Source organism: Micropterus dolomieu, linkage group LG08, assembly GCF_021292245.1.
Source record: "Micropterus dolomieu isolate WLL.071019.BEF.003 ecotype Adirondacks linkage group LG08, ASM2129224v1, whole genome shotgun sequence".
In the NCBI taxonomy this organism is placed as follows: Eukaryota; Metazoa; Chordata; class Actinopteri; order Centrarchiformes; family Centrarchidae; genus Micropterus; species Micropterus dolomieu.
This window is the reverse complement of record NC_060157.1, coordinates 16,904,131-16,924,167: the sequence shown is the minus strand read 5'-3', so window position 1 is coordinate 16,924,167 and position 20,037 is coordinate 16,904,131. Positions and strand designations below refer to the sequence as shown.

Here is a 20,037-nt window from a genome sequence, read left to right as displayed (position 1 = left end):
AGGAAGCGCCCCGGTTCTTGCTGCTCGCTGGCCCGGATGCAGCACTGCAGATGGCCCTGTGTGTGCAGATGGCCACGTTCTAGACCTGTCCTTCAGTATACGGCGAGAAGACAAAGACCCGCACTCTCATCATCCCTACGCTTTGGTTGCTATGGTTACTCTGATTCTCTCTCGCTATCTCTAAAAATCCCACTACATCAGTCACATAAACCACATTGCGGAGGTGTGACCTACATCAGACACTGTGTAAAAACACACATACACACACTGTCTGGAGCTCATACACCTACAGATGGATCTTAAAAAACCTCAAGCAGAGCCGTACACAGGATTTTTCGAAGCACTGAGGTCATGAGTCCCACATCCTCCCATCCCCACAGCATACGTATATCAGTGTACTCCAAGTTATTGTGAGAAAAAACATAAGCATAGTCAGTCATGCTAATTATACCATTGAACTGTGCCAAAGCGACAGGCTCTGGATCAGCTCAATCAGGTGGGTGAAATCCTGGCTAGGAAAAAACTATTCTCTCTATTCGAAATAAAAGTCCCAAACTTTTATTTCGAAAAAACCAGGCAACAATTTTTGCCTGGTTTTTATGGATTAGTGCAGATCAATGACCAACAACTTAAGTTTACAATTTAATTTTTTCTCTCTAAAACCTCCAAAATATGCCTGATTACAACTAAAAATAGCACATAACACAGCTCTAAAACTCCCACAAAAGACCAAAAATGGAGCCTTGTGGAACAATGCGGCTGTCCAGTGTGAAGTGTGTGTGTGTATGTGTGTTGCAGCAAAAACTTATCGCTGCAGATGCTATAAATATTATGGGTGTGCGTAGAATACTTAATCGGGCTGCATTCTGTACAATGACAGAGTGTATGACACATAATTTAGCATCTCACCATTACCTCACTGGATTAACAACTTAATCAATACAACTGTAACCACCACACACTGCTAATCCATCTGTGTAAGCCAGCTGTGTGTTGTATGAATGTTCATGTGTGTGTTACTTACCACTAAGGCTGAATTCCTGCGGGAGCCGATAGGAGTGGTCGGAAGTGAGTTGAGAGTGGGACTCGTGTTGAACTCTTCAGAGCTGAGGTTGTCTGAGCCATCACTCAAGCCGCTGCTGATGGAACTGCTCTCATCCCAACTAAAAGAAACAATGACAAAGAAGAAGAAGATGTGTCAGATAATATTCATATATTAAAGCAGTGATTCCCAGCCATGGGTACATGTACCACATGGGGTGCTTCTGCTTACCAGGGAGTACGTGGAAATATTGTGGAGTAGCTCCACTAATTTGAAAAAATAGAAATTACTAATTTAAAATAAATATATATATATGTGCGAATTAGTATATTAGTCTACGAAAATCAGTTAACAAGTGATAAGAGAAGTCTAAACAGGAAGCTAAAAGTGATGAATACGCAATTCAAATAGTTATCTAAATGTAATGGATAAATGGTTAATATAGACAGCTAAAAGTAATAGATAGAGTTGCAATTGCTAACTAAAATTAATGGAGAAAGTTTAAATAGTTAGCTTTATGTAACAGATAAAGAGTTGAAATAGTCATCTAAAAGTAATGAATACATACTAGTTACAATAAATAGCTACTGTAAACATAACAGATAAAGAACTGAAATTAATACATAACTGGTTGAAAGATTAAACATTTCAAATGGTTCAAATGGTTGAAACTTCTAGTAGTACAACACATAAAACACTGACAGTTCAGTTGTATGAAAAATACTGTTAACATATCCACTTAGATATTTCATAGTAAGTACTGTTTAGTTTAAAGGCAATTAAAATGATCATATCTGGAACATGATAAGGGCACTTCGTTCATATGATAGGGCTGTGGACGTACGTCGTTTGAAAAAAGAGGGGCAACCACTGACTAAACGGATGACATCTTGTGGTCAGGAGATTCATTTCACCTACCAAACAACAGCTTAGCCATGTTGAATGCAAGACTCTTAGTATACTGCAGTAATTAGGTTAAGTTCACACAGATGCAGGTGTGCTACTATTTTCAGTGCACAAAAGTGTTTGAATAGAGTTTTCTTCTGAGTTGAAGCCTCAGTCCAATCAAGAGCCTTGAGCAAGACACCAAATCCTTTCCAACTTCAAGGGCATACAGAAGCTAATTCTTTTTCTCGGCAAAGCTCGATCAAGTCTCCCACACCACCACATGCTCTTATACCCCAGAATACTTGACAGAAACAATCTATCAGTTAACAATCAGTTAACCGGATATCTTCTCGAGGTTATACACTGCATGATCTATCAAAAGCACCACTAGCTCAGTTACATCAGCAGTTGGCTCACTTGGCTCCATGTCTTCCCGTTTGTCTTTTGATTAAATATTCATACACATAGACCCCATTTAACGCACGCTGCTCTATATATCTAACTTTCAGACTGCAAGCGCTGCAAACACATGGCAAACAGTAATCTGGAGCGCTCTCAACATCATCTCAACCCACACACACAAAAATAGCACTGAAGAACATATACACTGATGCATGCGCCCACGAGTGCATACAGGAGGGGAGTCTGTGCCAGGACTATGAAGTCTGTCCGCTTGGCTGTTTTCCTTTTCCTCTAGAGCAATTGTTTTGAAAATCATTTGTTTCTACAGTGGTTACCTCTGTATATCTAAAACAATAACATCAATCGACATCAAAATTAAAGCAAAATTACACTCGGATAACGTTGGCCTGTCTATGATGGTCAGTGCATTCCAGGAACTATTTCACGATTCTGCATTGCACTTGATTGTTTACTCACTTTTACTCAACCAGTCTTGTCTAGTTCTGCCACCATTATTCATTTCGATAGCCAGACACTAATGCATGATATTTTATAAACTAGATTGGGCTATTGTCTGGTCTACCCTGGAAACCTGTTGAACATTTCCGAGTACAAAACACTGATGCTAGAATCTTAACCTGTGGAAATCAAGCCAATTTAACAACAGATTTCTTCATTGCGTGTACAATTGTTGAATGGCAAAATTCAAGCAAATCAGTTTGGATTTTTCCCCTAACAAATCAACTGTGGTTGAGGGTTTGGACATTTCCTGTCTTATGATAACAGATATAGAACGCTTTTTCTAGATTAATATAACCAGTCAAGGCATATAAACCTCAAGAAATAATTGGAACAACTGTATCATCTGGCTCAGCACAATGATTTGTCGGAATGAGAAAGGGGGATAGTAGTGGAGAAAAAGGCACATCTCAGTGGTGTGGGTTGGGGTGTACATCCACATGTGCTAATATACATTAAGTAGGTCATGCTTTGGAAGTTAGGGGGTTGGGGTTTTTCTCTTATTAGGGCCAATAGGTTACACTGATATCATACTATACTGTAAAACAAGTTAGGAGGGTGGGGCTTGCCTAACGAGGTCATGTATACTGTGGCACAGGGGAGGATGAAGGGAGAGAAAGCGGTGTGGGCCTTCTGGTTGAGTGCCTGTATGGGTCACACTGTACCCTGAGGGACTTGACAGCAGGGATCAAGTGGGAGAGGGGCAAAAGGAAAGGCCCCTCCATCCCGCCTGTGGATATATAGACAGAAAAAAAAAACAGCAGACAAAATTTTACGTCTGAAGTGGCTGTCATGTTGCCATGTCTATATGCCAGAGTAGGATTGGGCCAGACACATCCAGAGACCCGACCCACACTTTCTGTCTGCATGTGAAATGCTCCAAAAAAACGAATAAAATTTTTCATTTAAGAGGTGGTATTATGCTTTTTGCCTCCTTCCCTCTCCTTTATTGAATAATATATCTTTTTTGTGCATGTAATAGATTTGCAAAGTGAAAAAGTCCACCCCAAAGGGAGTTCCCATCTCCCATAGAAAACACTGCTCTGAACTGCATGAAACAGCTCATTTGTAGTCCAGCCTGTCATATAACGCTCGCCAAGCAGCTAGTCCGACATGCCCTCAAAAATACTGGTGGAAAAACACTGAACTGCAGCACACCTCTCCTCTCCCTTCCAAATACTAGCAACACTCCACGCAGTCAATGGACATGAAGTTGTTACTGTGATATAGAGACCATGCTCAGTTAAAACTTTACAGATGAAAGATACTTTTGTTACAGATTAATAACTCACCACTCTGAAACTCTTGCGTCAGTCTATGTTGCCAAACTGGTCGGCAACATGTACAGCTGAAACGAAGCCGTGTTTACCGGCTTCTCATAGGCCCGCCCTTCTCTGTTTCTGATTGGCTAGTACTCCTTAACTAGGAACTGCACATGTGCAACTCCCAACAAAGATCATTTAGAGACAAGATGTAAAACGAAGCGTTCAACACAGGGTGAAAAGAGGGGCTGCAGCAATGTGCAGTATGACAAAAAAATATGGTGTTTTTTGAAAATTAGACCATGTAAACCTGTTCTAGTACAAACCCTAAATAAGATTATGAACCTGAAAATGAGCATGATAATACCACCTCTTTAAACTAAAATTAGTCGGTTTCGAAAAAGACATTCAAAAACATTTGTTGTGATCCATTTTGTGGTTCACATGTTTTCATTTCAAATGAATGTTTACAAGTTGAAAAAAAACACAAATCCTTGAGCTCATAAAATTGGTTAGAAAAACTGATGGGATAAACCCGATCTTTGTAATGCCACATGTTTGCATTACCTTGTCAACTGGAAGGTGATTTCACACTTTATTTTATAACAAAATATGCAGTTAAAGACTCAATTAGGGATGAACAATTTTCTAAGAAGGATGTTGTTTTTACATAAAAGCAGATTTTTGATTCCTGTTTTATACCACATTTCTATTTACTCCCTAGCACAAAAATGCACAAAGGAACTAACAAACTTTGAACTCATCCAGAGAACCAAATACTTGTGTATTCCTCATGGAACAAACTCATTGCTTGGAGATAAACAGACACAGCTGTGAAAATCAGTTAACAAGTGAAGCTCTGAAGCAACACCTTTCTCTTCATATCCTGTTATTCACTTCAGAGCTATCTGGGTGTCCACCGGTGCTTTCGGGGAATGATAATCCTCTCTCTGATGAATAATTCACATCTGATAGGAAACAGAAAAAACACAGTCTCTGATGGATTTGGTGTCACTCAGCCTGACACATGTGAAAACAGGAACTCACAGAGCAGGGAGACGAGGCCAGGGGTCAAACATAACGGGCAGCGCCTGCTCAATGGGTGAATAAAATTTAAAAACAAAGGATTTTATCTGAATTATCAGTCAGATTATGTTGGTTGAGGGAAGGAAAAAAGAAAAGTATTTTAATCACCAAGAAGAAATTCTGTACCGCTTTTTTGATTCCTCGGAAAAATGAAATGAGCTTTATATAATAAAAATCCTAGACACCTCAGAGACTCAGAAAGTAATTGAGATGTTGAGACAATGTCGGTTCCAAGAGGAACATAAGGCATCATAAGTCAGTGTTAAAATTCGTCTGTGTGTGTGTATGTGTGGGATTTTCAGTGTGGCTGTCTTGGCAATAAGTTAGACTGCCTTCAGTTTTGAGCCGCATAAATTATATTCAATCAGACTTCAGTGACCCACGCTTCTCAGTGTTCCAACAGATCTGAGAAATTATCTGCTGAAGCCTTTAAAATTCATGCAAGTGCATTAAAAACTGTCCAAGTCAGTCCAAAGGTTTTTGGCTAAAAAAAACAACTACTTGCTTATTTCTAAACCATAACCTGATACCTTCAATCAGTGTCTGCCGATGCACGGCTAAAGCAGATCCACTGTCAAGTCATTCACAGTTCTTTGCCTTCTATAGTCCTCCATCAAGTGTGAGCTTGAAAAGACGGCGATGAAACACTTGAGAGAGAGAGAAGAGGGTGAAGTGGCGTGTGGTGAGAGGTGAAAGAACTGAAACGACAAGCATAAAAAAGAGAGCCCTATAGAGAGAAGTGCAGTTGATGACACATAGAAAACCTCAATATTTCAGGACATGATGAGACTCTCTCAACTCTCCCTCTAATCTTCCACCAACTTGCCTCCTCTACCTCAATCCGCTCCATCCTTCCTTCCTTCAACAGCCGCTTCTGAAATCTCTCCATCTTTATCTCTCCTCGTGCCGCCTCATCTTTTTCATTCTTTAGCAGCAGCTGCAGAGACTGAGGGATAATATTAGCACCCAAATCATCTATATTACTGCTCTCATGGATTAACTAGCAAGCACCATTTTAGTCAAACCACTTCCCTGCCACATTTATATTCATTTTAATTAGCCAGACATACAGTATATCTTCCTCTAAGAAGCAAAATAACACCAGCCATCTACAGACATCATGGAGAATCTGAATTGCTTGCCAACAACATGCAAGATACAATGAATGGCTTTAAGGTTTAATTAAATGTGATTATTATATGATGTTATTAAAGTACAAATTGCAAACCATGGCCATAAACCACTTATGTATGTCCTGCTTATGGATGTTAAATTTCATTGGCCTACAGTGACTTTAGACCTGATCTCAAGCTAAAGAACAAAGCCGGAGGAGAAGGTCAGGACATTGAAAAATGGCCCCCTATAACTGTAATTTCATGAGCAAAATGAATATCAGTGTTGATTTGATTTAGGCTACAATAAATGTCGATTAATCTGAGAGGCGCTTGATTAAACCCATTCTTCACCTGACGGATGCTTTTTTTCTGCACGCCATGTGCGAAATGCAGCATCCCACTGAGCTGAGACTATGCCACATGGACACGCTGCATTCGGTCATCCCGAGCCAGCTGCGCACAAGTGGTTTCCTACTCTGACTTCGCTCATGAAATTATAAACGCACGTCTGAAAATGAGTCCGGAGCAAACTTTAGTCATTTGTCATCGCTTAGAGAGTGAGAATGTTTTACACAGGCTGCAGAATATTTCAAATCGTTTGAATATTTCATTTAGATTTTCCAGGCTAATAAATGTCATGCTGATCAGTATTTAACAACATCCTCCTTTCACAGAGACATGAATTCTTTGTTCCTCGTAGTCTGCATAGAGGTCCGGCACACACACACAAACACTGAGCCTCTCAGACTATCACCAGAATAGTTTAATGGCTGCTGCTGATCTTAATAATCGAGGCTTTTATTAACATGCTTCTGTGTTCCTCCACTATTCAAACTATGGCGCTAATTGCTCTGATCTCAACGTGAATGGTCTTTTTTTTGCTGCTCATTATAAGAGCTCTGGAGTCCCTTCTCCCTCTGTCTCCCCCTCTTCTCTCCTCGCTCTGACCTCTCTGAGGTTGAGGGACGGGAGAAAGAAAGTGATAGAAATACACTACATCCAGAAGGAAGAAAAAGCCACACTACAGAGACAAAGCAGTTTTGCCTGCGGTTTGTGGGAGCAGTGCTTGCTGTGAGTTGGAGTCTTGCCAGCCTCAGGGAGCAGACTTAACAGCACTAGTTGATAAGCTGTTCCATCTAAACAAACATTTGTTAAAACTGCATAGAGGCCAATTGGAGGAATGTGATGCTGAAGCTGTCCTGCGTCAGGGCAAGTACAATTAAACTTTTAGGACTAATTAGGTAATTTTTGACTTTGATGCGTGGTCAGAAGATGGGTAGTGATTGTGGAAGGAGACAGACTTACTGTCCTACATAGAAATGATTCATAAAAAAACAACTGAAGTAATTACCTGATCAATAGTCAATGCACATTGTAGAGAGTGTTAGTGCACTTAAGCCTGCCACTAAACAACAGATCAATAGCAAGGAAGAGCAAAATGTCATTATCAATCTTTTTATCTAATCATACATCACTCTGCAGCAAAATCAGAATATTCCACCAGCAAATTGAAAGGATTATGAATGTTTAGTTATGTCCCCCTAAAGGTTCTTTGTGGAGTTTCAGAACCTTTAGTGGTGCTAGGGAGCTGTTTTGTCTGTGAGTGGATCCCTGTTTTATTTATCTTCTGCATGAGGACGCACATGTACACACGATACAGTCCCACCAATGGTGTCACATTATTCCACTAATTAACAGGAAGCAGTAATGGGCTGAGATATGCTGCAGTGTGCCAGCGAAGGCAGTGAAGAAGAATACCACAAGCTAGTCAACATGGAGGTAAACAATGCTGGATTTAAAATACTTTTTTGTTTTACAGTGAAGGAAGTGCCCTTGACACCTTTGCCAGACTTTAAGGATACCACCATGCGTTTTGCTGAGTAACACTGAATGTAAACATAACTTTTGCTTGTTTACAAGAAAACTCCACAGGGCACCTTTAAGCTAGCGACGGTGCTAATGCATTCGTGCCAATCAGGAGGCAGGACATTACTGGAGCGGATAAGATAAGAATAGGCAGTTGGGAGGTGTTAGCTAGTAGAGGGGACAGAGTTTGTAGAAATAGTTTGGATGCAATGATACAGGAGCAGAAATGTAAAAAAGGCTCCAGATGTGGCGAATGTTATTGTACAAAAATGTAATGGGGATACGTATAAAAAGGTTCAACTCTTTGTACCCTCATGGGGTTAAACACGTTTTATTCAGGTTCGTATTTGGACACAGTCTCTTCTACTTGTGTAAATGCATGGAAAGTGTTTCTGCAGTCCCACAGTGGACAGGAACTTTCCATTCCTATTAAAATCCACAGTGTCACATGGCAGAACCCAAAATGGCTAAATCAGACGGGTTCTAGTTGTAGTGATGCCTTTTCAGGCAAATGGAAAGTAGGGCACTGCCAGACTGGCACTGGGCATTCAGCTCAGAAACCGGAGGGGGCATGCATGAAAGGGCTGCTGAAGTCATTAGATTCTCCAAAGACTAAGAGTGAGACTGTGACTGGTGTTAGCGATGACAATAAAGTGAGATGCATTGTCTGTGCGTGCGTATCTATCTGTATAATTCAGTTTTTCCAGATAAGAAGAGGAAGAAAACGGCTGGTGACTTGGCCTCTAAGTCATGGGTGAGGGACACTGAGAGGACACATCTGCTTGCCTATACACAAAAAAACTACCAACTGAAATAGACTCATCCATCCCACCACATTCCACCTTACAGCAGGTGTATGGATGCATAAGCCATGTTATTTATTGCGTTCAGAAGGGGAAAAAAAGATGAGCAAAACTAAGAGGTCAACCATAAAAAGAAAAGCTGAAGACGGCTTCGGCTTCAACATCCTCTACAGGTTTCAGTCTGGACACGTAAAACAGGATGTAAACCCACTATGACACCGGTGCAAAATACAGATTCTCACAAAACAAAATGACTCATTTGTAGGGGGAGAGCAGCATGGCCCGCCACACCCATCATCAGTGTTTCTTCTCCCCAACACATGGATGCACTGACCATCTGGGAGACAAGAGTCTTAAAAAAAATGCGGCACAGTTAAGCCCCAGATATTTTATAATAAAAATCCAGCTGACTATGTGCATGAGCTCACATCAAATATGTGTGGATGGGCATTTACCTGGTAAGACAGAAAGAAGGGTGAATGTGATTTGTGTGCACAGATGGCTAACAATATGGGTCCCTGGACCACTTCAGCAGCTTATCACCAGGAAACAAACACACACACATGCACACACACAGGGATCTGTGAACCACATTGGTGGCTTATAAGAATGTAGCAGACTGTCACAACAAAATCATCAGTTTCCAATCAAATGGAGAGTAGAAATAGGATACGGTTGAGATGTTATCAAAATGTTCTTCCTTGCTAGATGAGCATTTAAAACATTCTGTAGGTCACATTGATTTTTTAAGATGCCCTACTCCTCTGCATAGGATTATCCATCACTGCAGCACCATATACAGCCATGAAGGACTCTGCAGGCCAAGCCCTTATTATATCTTGAAAGTCTCAAACTCTGACACATGAGGTACAGACATAACATTGCGAGAACCTCCAGCCACTGCAGACTGTTGCTACTGTAGCTACGTTGATCATGATATATGTTGCTTATCTATGATTTTACCTCACATGCAGGCCGTGTCATTTCTGCTGCTTATGCCATAAAGTATCAGCCGTCTGCTGCCCTCTGGAGTCATGGTATGTTCTTATCAGAGGAACACTGTAATACATGCTGTTCTGACCTTTAATCTCACAGGGCAAATGACTTATTCTACCACTTTTTAATGAAGCAATGTGGTTGTCTGGGTGCTTGGGGCACTTGTAGAGCAATTAGCAACAAATCTGTCGTTAAAAATCGCTTTTAATTAGCTACCCAATGCAGGTTCTCTGCTGAATTGTATTGTTGAACACTTACAGTAAATCATTGACAAGACCCAATTAAAAACTAGATTGTGCAAGCAGCCTGCATTTGGGTACACACCAAACAGAGAAATTAATTTCCTCTTCAGCGTTATTTATTGTTTCCTCTCCGTCCCATTTCCATGATGTGGAATAGAACAATGTGTGATAGCTGCTTGGACAGCCTTTTGTACACACACGGGCACATTCACACACACACCACACACAGCAGTATTTGGGCATTACAGAGGATTAAGGAGCAGGCTGGAGTTAATGAGTTGGTAATTACTGCTAATTCCATCTGCCACCAGGATCATGGCAGGCCAGGGGCATCAGCTAGAGGTGCTGTATTTGTGTATACGTGTGTGTCCACGGAGGGAAATAGGAGGTCACATCCCTAAATGGCCATCACGGAGGAGAAACCCTGTTGTGCCTTTGACAGGCATATCCCTGACAGGAATGGCCTGGGGGTTTAGGACACAAACACAAGCACATACAGTATACAGTGTACACACACACACACACATACACATCAGATGCACTAAATTGCTATTGTCCCCTGGAGTGAAGCTTGAATTAGCTGTCAGTAGTGTGTGATGTTAGGAGCTGGTGGGAATGGCAGCTTTGCTCAAGTCACTGCTCCTCTGAGGGTTACACTAAGCCAGCCAGGCTGCCAGTTGCTGGCTCTAAGGTGTGGGTCTGTGTGTAGACTAATATTGAGGTACATCATTCTTCCAAATCTTCCTCACAAGGACGGTGACACATTCGACAAATGCTTCGGGGCTTTCTGGATAGAAAGTTAGAGCACTCAAAAGGCACTCAGACGCAGCAGGAATCCTGGTCAGTAAAAGAGTGTGGGGGAGGTGGAGATAGATGGACGGAGAGGAAAATGGTACAGCTCAAGAAAAAGGAGAAATTGCTTCAGCGAAATTCTCCCTAGCCAGCAAATTTATCTCTGAATCTCTCACCTCCTGACCTCCCCTGGGTGGATGGAGCAGGTTTGTTCAGAGTTCAACACGTCGCAGCTGAGCGTCGACTTGGCTCTGAACTACGTCATCCCCGTGAAATGAAACGAGACAGTCGAAACGGTGGAAGGCTCCAAGCTTCATATAAGGAACTGAGAGTGGTGAAATACTCTTGGAACCAAAGACTGTGTGACTGTTGATCATGCTGACACTGGCTGGGTCATCTTGATCTTCTCATACTGTAGCCCCAAAAAAGGAAAACAGTGGTAACTGGGAGAGGTGTACAGATGATTCCTTGAGAGGCACCAGACACTCTTCGTCTTAGTATCTGTTTTCTTCTTACTCAGCTCAAAAAGGGTTGAAGAGTAAAGGTCACTGACCCCCAGTCTAAACATGGCTGATGCAGGGCTTTGAATGTAGTCACAATACAAACAATGCCCTTTGAACTTATTTAGCATAAATTAAAGCATTCATTTTCTAAGTAAGAAAGGGATTTAAAAAACTGCAAATTAGGTCAAAGAGTGTTAGATCTCAGATGATATTAAAATGTCTCAGAGCTCTTATATGACCCAATAAGCCTTGACCCCCAAATTAGAGTTTCTTCCAAAGTCCCTTTCTTTTCTACAAGAGAGCAGGAAGCAGAAGAGGGACAGCACTCCTGGGACAAGGTGGAACGGCCGTTTAAATCACGTCCATAAGTAGTTCAGTCTGGGTGTGCAGAGTGGAGCGCTTCCCAGCCCCAACTCACGGGCTAAGAACTGGGGAGGAGCTCACAAGGGGAACCCCGTCACGCAGAGGCCCAAGACAAGGGGTTGGATCCTGGGGTAGAATTACCTCCGGCCTCCCTCCAGACATGTCAACGACAACAAAACTGAGGGAAATACAACACAAGCAACCTGTTGGGTTTTAGGAAAGGACAACGTTGCACAGACAAGTTTTATTACTGATATTAACGGAGATATCTAATAGTGAAAGATTGGTATTCATTGAGTGTAATGAGGATACAGTCAGTGCAGTACTGTCAAATGCATCACAACAGGGAACTAACTCCCTCTAACACACATTTACACACACACACACACACACACACACACACGTGCACATATAGCAGATGGAGGAATTATGATGTCAGCAAGATGTGAGCCATGGGAAACATGGGTACCAAATACGTCAGTCGGAACAACTGGCACAGACCCGTAAATAAAATTTCAGACAAAGAAAACAAAGAAATTGTCGCAATAAAAATATGCCTTCAATGCTCGGGTCCGTTTGGTATTTTCTGATGACGACATCTTATCAACTAATGCCACCACTTGATTATGTGTTAATCTTCCAGATTAGCACAGACAACAGTAGTCAGTTTCCAAAATGAAGCGAGATGTTAAATATGCTGACTGGAGCGGATCAGTGGATTGTGGGCTGGCGGTACTTAAAAGGTCAAGCGGCATCTCTTTAGCCAGTTTTTAGATATGTTTAGACAGACAGAGGTGAACAGAAAGAAATAGACAGAGACAGCACAAAGTAAGAACGTGAATCAAATGCGATTTGCAATCAAATCAAGCTACACAAAGCGACTACAGATCTGAGCAGAACACCACTAAGCACCTGCCAAGGGTTGTCCAAACACCACCTGAACAAAAAAGAATGAAAAGGCCCATTGACTGGAGCAGAGATTCTCTTTCACTTCTCCTGGCTGAGATAAAGCAGACACCTATTAAAACACACACATTACTCCCATGCTGTGGAGGGGACAGACAAGCCGCTGTATGTGTGTGTTTTTGTGCATATTCGCGCACGTGAACACATGTGGTGGTGACCAACAGGCCTCGGGGCGCACCCTGCATGAGCACGCACCCATCGCCTGCTGTCACTCACAACACATGCACTCCGGTCATGCCATTTAAAGTTGTGTACCGTGAGTTTGGGAGACATTCCTTGCCCTCGGGCTACTCAAAACACACACACTTCACATTCCAACGAGTGTATTCTGGGGTCCCACTCCCTAATCCTCAAACATATGCAGACACATATATGCATACCATTGCACGAGTGCACACACACAAATAACATGACGGATCCATAAGTTCCAATAACAACACAACTGGAGGAACGGTCTCACTTTCCATTTAACTCTGAAAGTTTCAATATAGCAGCTTTATGTTCACTCTCTACATTTTCTAGAAAAATACTTCACGATCAGGTAAAGTCGACATCCACAGGTTGTTATTCTCGGTGGCCATAGTGGTTAGGCTTGAAGCTGTCTCTCTCGTTTCCAGCGAGCCTGTTAACGTGGACTGTTGTCTGGCTGTAGGTCCTTCTCTGGCTTTGATGTAACAGAGAAACTCACTAAACCACAGGGCGCACCACCTCATGAAAATATGAGCTCTGTTTGTGAACACAGGCTCCAGCGTGTACAATAAAAAAAAAAGTGTATGTGTCTTACAAGCACCCGTTACAAGCATCTGTTGTTTCGCTCTCGGGTCTCCCTAATGACCTTGTAGGCAGGCCAAGGAAACCTGTTCACTTAAAAGCAAAACATCAAGGGTCAGTGGCTGCATGAAATGACTTCGGCCATGTGACCGACTCTGGGTTACTTTGGGTTACTGGCCACTGAAAATTAAGCCATTTGTGAATAAATGTGAAAATGCTGGCACAGTGGATGCAGAAAGTCAACATCTTTTTGTTTTTATTTTCAGACGTATAAACTGTCATATGGTCTGGTTGGTCAGCTGCTGCATCAAGCGGCCAGCAGTAGAAGATATTTAAAATGCTTTTAATTACCCTGCCGTCTCTGTGTGATCAGGAATTTTTTCAAAAACACGCCTGTGCGGATAGACAGTTTTCAACACCTAATCTGGGTTTTAGAATTTATCTGCACTTGTGTGGACATGTTTGTGTGCTTTAGATAATCAAGTATTGCTCATGAACCATGATTCATGTGGGTGTGATACAATTGTCGACAGGCCGTTGACCCTTCTAACTCATCCAGTTTCTGAATGAGCAGAGTGTGTTTCCAAAACAACCTAATCTATATTTGACCCTGAGCCCTTCAGTCCAGCAACAATTGACAACCTGTGTGACAATCTGCGTGTGTGTTTGTGTGTGTGATGAAAACAGTATTGCTTGGAATCTGAAATGTTCTACGCCTTCAAACTACAGCAAAGATGCATTGTTGCTGGTGTGCAGTGAAAATGCCCTCAACCAACCAGATAACAAAAATAACAAACACTTAATTTACTAAAATGTCATAGCTAGAAGGCATTGGCACCGTCAGCTGACAGGTGCCACCTGACAAACCTGATCAACGTTTCTCAATAGTGTGGTGACTGTGCCGTTTCACTGCCCTCCACAGATCCAGATGCATATAATTAATGATACATTAATTATAAACATTACATATTTCAGCTTTAATTACTATGCTTGGTCTCCAGTGAAGCAGCTGGTGGCAGGAAGCTGTCTAAGCTTTCAACCAATCAGAACTGCTGTTATACCACTGACCAACACTTCCCATGCACAGCTAAATGACATCAGCCACAACATGAACCTGGTCTGCATCACAGCAACTGATGCTCCATTTTGGTCTAATTAAAAGAAACAGAAAGGACTCGGGTGTGACACATATTAATGAGTGATGTCACCCCATCTTGCAGATCAGCTTTTTGGATGAAGTTGTGTTGTTAACCAGGGGTGGGCCTGGATAGGGGTATGTCATGCTGAGTCAGGCTTTTTGTATAATGTTCAGATGACAACACACACACACAGAGGGACGAACACGTTGATGTTGGACTGCGTTCAATATGACTGACAGAGTTGATCAAATCTTTGTGTTGGCTGGATCTGGTTAGCTAATGATGCATGTTTAATGTTTCATTACACCCACACATTAAGTTTACACATGCAAAGACTCCCAGACTTAGTAATACCACCTCTGGCTACAATCATATAGTTTATCAGTCTTTTGACAGCCAGTGTGTTTAAGCACACATGTCCAACTCAAACACCCTAGCTGGTGCTCTGGGATTTAAAACTGAAAATGTGTGTGTGTGTGTCTGCCACTAGGTTAGACGGCGAGTGTGTGTGTGTGTGTGTGTGTGTGTGTGTGAGACAATTGGGTTTGTATAAGTGCCCTGTGTGTGTCTAATGCCCTGAGACCAGGCCACTCTGCTCTAATGGGGTTACATAAAGGGTCGATGGATGCTACAGGGGTCAGTCAACCAAAAAGAGCAAACCTGACCCCCCACCCCCCTAAACCCCTCTCCTACACACACACACACACACACACACATAAACTGAATCACTAAGACCATATCTGTCTGTCCATGCTGTCATAAAGCGTCTGTAGAGCAAGTCAACTTCATGACATTGCCTATGTTATATCACAAGTACAAGTCTTTTTATGCAGCTATATGTCCTATATGTCACCAACAACAGCCTACTCATATCAAATGGCCTATATTCACCCACACATTAAGACATACAATTAGATAATGCCACATGGCGTGGGTATAAAGATGATATGGGGGAGGCTTGCTGCTGTTCACCCAATCACAGCAGATATCCAGGCTGAAGGCGTCTTTCAAAATGTAGGTCAGCCGTTCTGTAGAATGCTGTCCGGTCCGCAGCGGATCAATGCGAACACACCCACCCACTCACATACCTGCCTCTGCTGACTGACCACCGACACATCAGCAAACCAGTTGTCATGGGACGCAGCTTAAAACAATAGGCATGTCAGCCGTCCGCAAAATGCAGACACACTTAAGGCGCGCACGCACATTACGCGCGTACACATCCACATGCAGCATTCTCATCCATACCACTCTATTCTGATTATTCGCAGTAATGTGTTTCCTTGTACATAGATTCCCTTTAGGCTAAGGCAGGGAAATCACCCTGCCGTTTAGATGCTGCGTTTAATAATCTATACAGTAACCGACAATAAAAGACGGTGCTGATTCAACATATGTCTTTCCGCATTGAGGTCTGTGCCTAGTGCGTAGACTATAGCTCCATCTATACGCTCACCAAAAGGCCATTCTTTACTCGGCGTCTAGACTGAGATGCGATATCCTATAACAGCCTAGACTGAGCGCATGCCAGTCACAATAATGAAACGTGCCACCATGCAGCTGTTGGAGTTTTATCAATGAGACATGCTGCTGGCTTTTTACGCACTGGCTCCGCAGAAGCTTCAACAACCCATTCACTTAATATCAGAAACCTCGAACTTGTATCGCGTTTACATTGTGCAAAGCAGTGCCACCAGTGTGTGAATTAGATTCTCATCCGGTATTCTCAGTCACACGCAGACTCTGGTCTCACCCATTACCTTGACAGAAAGTGCATTGTCCTCCCCGCGCGCTGCGGAGCCGGGAGCTGCAGCATTTTCCCGTTCAGCACGCGCCCGCTCATTCTTAAACTGTCCAGCTTTTCAAGCCGCTTTGTTCCCGTTTAGCATATCCCGCAGCTACGGCTCTGAAGCAAGAGAGAGGCAGAGAGAAAGAATCCACCCGGTGCTTTCCGCGGCTGATAACCGGGGAACCGCCTGTTAGAGTCAGCAGCGTTAACTGACTGGCCCACTCCCGCAGTGCCTCCACTCTGACACACACACACACACTCTCTCTCTCTCTCTCTTTCACACACACACACGCTCACGGAGGGAGGGAGGCGAAGAGCAAGGGAGGAAGGCATGGATAGAAAGGCAACACCCCAAATTCCTCCTCCTCCGGCCCCCGTTTCACTGATCGCGACCAGCTGTGCCTTTTCCAAAAGCGCATAGGAGCTTTAACTCGCATTCAGCCGCAGGATAAGAAAAAACGCAGTCATCACATTCTCTAAAAGCGACCTGTCAAAGACATTTTCACACTCTTAAATCTCTAATCAACACACATGACAGCCAAATGACTCTGCTCACTCAACCCTCTAACATGATGTTGAATGTGCGCATTTATTTTAATTTTGCTTCACAATATCTGACAGAGGTGGAAGAAGTACGATCCTTTACTTAGGTAAAAATATATCAGTAAAATGCAAGTATCAAAAGTTGCAGGCCTACTCCTTATTCAGGATTGCCCATTTCAGAGTGTATGACTGGGTTGTTACTGCATTGATGTATAATTTGGTGCCACTTTCCAATCAGACTAGTGTTTATAAGTGGTACCTAATGCCTTTGCATTGCATTGGTTTATGATTTATTCATGCTTTATATCAGCAATAAGCCATTTGTAAGAACAAACTTTGGCTTGCCAGGTTGTAAAAAATGCCTTTGGTTGGGATATATCCTGCTTCAGCGGCAGCCTGCTTTGCCCTTTTAGCTCATTAAGCCATAACTTTTGGAAAAGAGCATCTATAGTATCTATACCAATATATATTTATTACAACTTTAATCTGTAATGATGCATCAAGTAATAGGCCATGTGTTTTGTGTAAAAACTTAATCTGCAATGTAACTAACAATGTCAGCAGTCAAATAAATGTAGTGGAGTAAAAAGCCCAATATTTCCCTGTGAAATGTAGAGCAATATAAGTGTAAAGTCGCATATCAAGGATATACTTCAGTAAAGTACCTTTAAAAACTACAGTGCGGGAGAAAATGCACTTAAATACTTAAATACAACAAATAGATATCTCTCTGAATTAAAAAAAACCCCACTTACTACTTACAATTTACTACACATAAATATCTTTCAACAATTGGCCGCTATGTAGCTGAAATGCTGGCTAGTAGCCAAACCAATGGTGGCATAAATAAGCCTCAATCAGGATGTAATGAAGCAGGGATGGTAAATGACTCCAGTGTTTCTATTGTAACAGAGTGTGTATTGGCTATTGGAGCCTTGCAGAGGAGTAGAGTGAGTATCATGTATCTACACCCCCCCCCCCCCTCCCCCCCGAGCTCTGCCCCCTCACAACATCCAGTGGTGTTTAAACACTTTAAGCACTGAGTGGACCCCAGTGAATAGATCTGCCTGTCTGCTTGGTCTGTTCAATAAATGAATGAAGGGTGAGAAAGAGCGAGACCGACAGAAAGACAGAAAGACAGACAGACAGACAGACAGACAGACAAACAGACAGACAGACAGAAGAGGGGGAAGATGGAGATAATTAACAGTGTCTTTTCAATGAAGACAGGAGAAAGAGAATAGTGTGAGTGGCAGAGAAAGAAAGACAAGGGATAGAAATAGAGAGATTGGAATACACACCCACAGAGAGAGAAAAAAGAGATCATTAACACACTCTTTTTAAGTGCAGAGGGAACAAAGACAGTATTCTTCAGGCTACTGCTCACCCGTACCATGCAGGGTGAAGTGGGCACACTGTGTTAGTGTGTGTGTGTGTGTGTTGGGGGTCTGATTGGCACCTTGGCATGCTGAACTGCAGGTGTGTGTAGCCGCTGCCATAGTTGTTGCCTAGCGTTACTAATAAAGAGAAAGGAAAACAGTTTCTATGTGCACACAAACACTTCTACACACACACACACACACACACACACACACACACACACACACACATACAAGGTTGCAATCCTTAAATCAGTGTGAGGCTTTGCTTTAATTTATGTCAACTCTCATCCCAGTTTCTGGAAAGGGTAGCTGGACAGCGCTGTGCTGTCTGGCCAGCTTTTACTTTGACCACTGACTCATGTCCAGACATGCCCTCTGTCTCCCTCTCTATTTATTTTCTTCTCCTCATCAAAGAGTGTCTCCTTTTTCACTTCTACTCTCCTTTTCACTCAGTATCTAAGAACACAGTGCTTGTTTTCAACATCATTGTGTGTGTGTGTTAGTGTAATAGCCCAGTATAATTAGGTAGTGATGTAACTGTGTGTAATGACAGTATATAGGCAGGGTCATCCATATGACCCTGGGAACCTGTCACTCGTCTGCTGATGAAAGAAACAAGTGACCTGGGAATGCTCATCCCCTTTATCAGACCAGGAACACACACAGGAACACAGATGCACATGCAACACTTGTTAAGCCACAAAACTAAAACACCTCCCTCATACACATTTATCAGACTGAAATACTACTTTTCATGATCATACATAGAAATTACTTTAGCAACTTTAAATTTTCTCTATTCTCTTCAACTGGCAGCCTAGAAAGTCTTTTCTTTTGCGCCTTCAATCAGAAACCATCACATTACAACACTTGCTTTTCCCACTCGCTTCCTGTACACATTCACGCGCGCACACAGATACACACACACACACACACAGAGACTACATCCGACAGTTCTCTCTCTCACACACACACACACACACATACAACAGACTTGAACGGACTTTTCCAACTTGCTTCCTGTCCACACACACACACACACACACACACACACACAGAGAGACTACATCCGACAGTTCTCTCTCTCTCACACACACACACACACACACACACACACACACACACACACAACAAACTTGAAAGGACTTTTCCAACTTGCTTCCTGTCCACACACACACACACACACTTCATCCGACAGTTTTCTCTCTCTCTCTCACACACACACACACACACACACACACACACACAGACTATTAATAAATTGTTATATAAAATTAAATGTGTACGATAAATTACAAACCTGTATCTCAGTCTCAAAATCTGTGATCAGATATGTAAAAAGACTCTGTCAACACACACACACACACATTCTTTTGTCAGATTTTCCCACAAATAGCCTCCTCCCCTAAGGTAGAGTCAGACCATAGTTTGTATACCAGCCTGCGGGCTCAGTCTAGTAGCTCACTAACAACAGGCTGAGGTTCGAAAAACCCAAATGCTGAAAACATGACCTCACAGTGACACGCTCACACACATCAAAGTGTCCATCCCAGTCAGAAAAGGTGCTC

General features: G+C 42.4%; 1 protein-coding gene across 6 annotated transcripts in view; it reads right to left on the bottom strand.

Annotated features, from left to right (window-relative positions):
- LOC123974535 (neuron navigator 1-like) overlaps positions 1-20,037 on the bottom strand; it is a 100,836-nt gene that overhangs the window by 21,595 nt on the left and 59,204 nt on the right. For all 6 annotated transcript variants that reach the window (XM_046055328.1, XM_046055330.1, XM_046055329.1 and 3 more), the window contains exon 10: positions 1,025-1,163. In XM_046055328.1, coding sequence (XP_045911284.1) covers positions 1,025-1,163 — 139 coding nt within the window. The remainder of the gene's footprint in view (positions 1-1,024; positions 1,164-20,037) is intronic.